At 35.3% G+C, this 3,047-nt stretch overlaps 1 protein-coding gene across 1 annotated transcript in view; it reads left to right on the top strand.

Annotated features, from left to right (window-relative positions):
- The window catches only part of LOC109394078 (protein-lysine methyltransferase METTL21E-like), a 21,914-nt gene that overhangs the window by 3,024 nt on the left and 15,843 nt on the right, over positions 1 to 3,047 (top strand). Inside the window, exon 3 of the mRNA XM_019663856.1 lies at positions 2,590 to 2,684. Coding sequence (XP_019519401.1) covers positions 2,590 to 2,684 — 95 coding nt within the window. The remainder of the gene's footprint in view (positions 1 to 2,589; positions 2,685 to 3,047) is intronic.

The raw sequence follows: 3,047 nt of genomic DNA, 5'->3' as shown, positions 1-3,047 counted from the left end.
GTCTAGAGCACAACTGCACACATTTTCAAACATTCTGATGTGGTTGATTTGCCCCCAGACAGGTGACGTGAAAACTACATGACCTCCGTCTCTGAGGATGTCTCAGCTGTAGTCTTAAATAATTCTTGGCATCAAAATTGAAAATGGATCGCTTCGTAGAAATAGCCTTCACTCATGTGCAAGAGTGGTTTATGTTCACTTATTAACATTCTATCTCTGTTCATGGCACACTCCCATGGACTATTCCTCCTGTTCTTCAGCCTCCTTGTTTATGGGCATTCCCACCTCACTGCTGTATAACTGGAGGCTCCGAAGCTGCAGCTGTCAGGATCCTAATCCCTTCTGCAGGACTCACTGCCAGTGTTTACAGTAGCAAGCTGTGTGCTTTGGTGCTGGCCTTTCAGGCACCCTCAGAGGTCGCATCAGCAAATCAAAAGTTGTGGACGATACTTTTTAACCTTCCAGAAACTCAGCTAACTCGTTTAGGTATGTCCAGACTTAACATTTAATAAATGTTGACCTTCAGGCAGACACGTATAGTAACGACTGCTTTATTGAACAGAAGAGAAACTAAATGGGGAAAAGACGTATGACCACTTTTGCTATTGTTTAGCCATGTGACCTCAGGGATGTAATTTAACCTTTGGTTTTCCTCGTTTGTAAACTGTAGGGGAAATAATTTTCTTTTAACTTACTATAAAGAAAAGTGTGGTGGCTGTGAAAAATGTTTTAGGGTCCTTGGAAGAAACGAGTGATATATAAATTTATGGTAGTACCACGATTATTATATAACCCAAAATTGAGATGTAAGACATCAAATCATTGCTTTCCAAAACTGGAATAACAACTCATTTAAGCCTACTCACATGATATGCTCTATATGAGAGGCATAAAATAATTTAATTTGTTCAATTTTAAATATGTTTGCTGAGATGGTATGGATTCTTTAAAGCAGAAGCTGTTCAAAAGACCATTTGGCAGCCGGGCTGTTTGACATTGGGTATGTGCTAATGAAATATTGATAGGAAAAATATGAACTTTGAATTTATTGCTATGTGGGAAGCTTTATTTTAGATTAATACTATGGTTTTTACTACACTGAATGGAACTCATTTCCTCCCAATGTTTTAATTACTTTTTAAGTTTTAGGATTCTTATCTGACTAATCAATATAAAGATGATGTCTTTCTTTGTGATAGCTGAGGTTGTCTCTGACGAAAACTGTGTTCTCTTTCTCCACTAGCTTCTAAAATGCCTGAATTCTGAAACCTTTGTTTGAATTTTGATTTGTATTAGATAGTGTTTCCATGGTAGTTCTTAAAGCATGATTTATTAATATATGATTGCAATATAATTTCCCTGCTATCTTTGAAGTTAAACTTTATTAAGTAAATATAAGAGCACTCAATACATTTTGAATTAATTACTACCATTTGATATTTTAATGTATTATTTGCCTAGTTTTCAAGAAATGATTAAGAAAACATCAGTACATAGTCATCCATTACTTTATCGCTTAATGGATCCAGAAGCTCAAAAAGGTATATCATTTTATGTTTCTTTATGTAATTTGACTAATTCTAAGATGACAAACAATTAACAGTATATAAAAGTTTAACTTTGCAGTGTTCATGTCTTAAATGGAGCTAGGACTTGATCAATTGCATATTATATCTTGGCTTGTGCTTGCTAACCTGTACATATCTCTAATAATGTTTAATATATACTCCTATACCTGTGGTCCTGATGATATGTTGGAGATAATTTTCACAGACAATAAATTATAGACTTGCTAAATATTTAGTTTTTATTTTATATGCGGAAGTAGAATAATTTTTTTCCCAAGTGCTATACACTAAATACATGATTGTGATTTCTGAGTTATTTCATGTCAGATGAGATTGTAAGAGAGATAAGAAGTCCTATGTAAAACTACACATTTTTACTAATGTTTGGATGAAAGATAATGTTAGACTATAAAAACATTTNTTTTTTCTCTTAGCCCAATGACCAACTTTATCCTTTTACAAGGGAAGAAACAAATTTAGAGATGTGAGTCAACTTTGCCAAATTCACCCATCTAGTAGGAAAACGTGACCAGAACCAAAATCTTCTAACTTGAAATTCAAGGTGCCATTTTATTTATAAAATAGGTTGCCTGTTTAAAACAAACAGCAGCAATGCCGATTTATCATTATACAAAGCAAGTTAGTATACTTATAATTTATTTAGGATGATGACCATCATATACATTTTTTATAAAATTACCTTTCAGCTCATTAATTTTTTTTTTTAGCTTTCTCTGCATTTGCTGTTAAACTCTGTTAAGCTCTTTATTTCATTTATTGTATATTCACTTGTATTCTGTCTGTTTGACTCATTTTTATTGATCCCGGTTATCTGCTGTAATTCTTGTCATCATTTTTTGGACATCTTAATTACCATTGCTTTGAAGTCTGTGTCAAACAACTCCACTATCTGGGTCACCTGTGGGTTTCTATTGTCTCTTTCTTGGTATGGAAAGTAAATTTTTACTGAGTGCTGGACATTATGTAGTAAAAATTGTAGATGTTCTGGATCTTTCTCTAGAGAGGATTCCAGAACGTTTTATGGCAGGCAGCCGAGGGGACCATCACCTCACTCTGATCAGAACTGAATGGATTCAAGGCTGGTTCATAGTCTTTGTAAGACTCTTTCAGTCTCCCCTATTCCTAAAAAGTCGTTTTCCAGGCGTACCTGGAAATAACAGCCAGAGCGCTCCTGGCTTCTTTTGAGCTTTGCTCTGCTTTTAGACACTTTATGCTTGGAAAATTAGCCTCTTGCTCTAAACATTTTACTGAGCAAATATATTGAGTGACAAGTCAGTGCTGAGTTTCAGGCTTACTTCTCCATTCCTTTCTGGGGTCTTAGGTCTCCAATTCCAACTGCCTTGCCAGCTTTAACACTATTTGTCTCCCCAGTTCTGTGAGGTAGCCTAAAGCTTTGCTGGCATCCTTCCATGGTGTCCTCTTTGGCTTCTCAGCCTCTTTACACCAATAATCAGCAAA

The sequence above is a fragment of the Hipposideros armiger genome, unplaced genomic scaffold (genome assembly GCF_001890085.2).
Source record: "Hipposideros armiger isolate ML-2016 unplaced genomic scaffold, ASM189008v1 scaffold_408, whole genome shotgun sequence".
In the NCBI taxonomy this organism is placed as follows: Eukaryota; Metazoa; Chordata; class Mammalia; order Chiroptera; family Hipposideridae; genus Hipposideros; species Hipposideros armiger.
The sequence above is the reverse complement of the archived record's forward strand: the minus strand, read 5'-3'. Positions and strand labels throughout refer to the sequence as shown.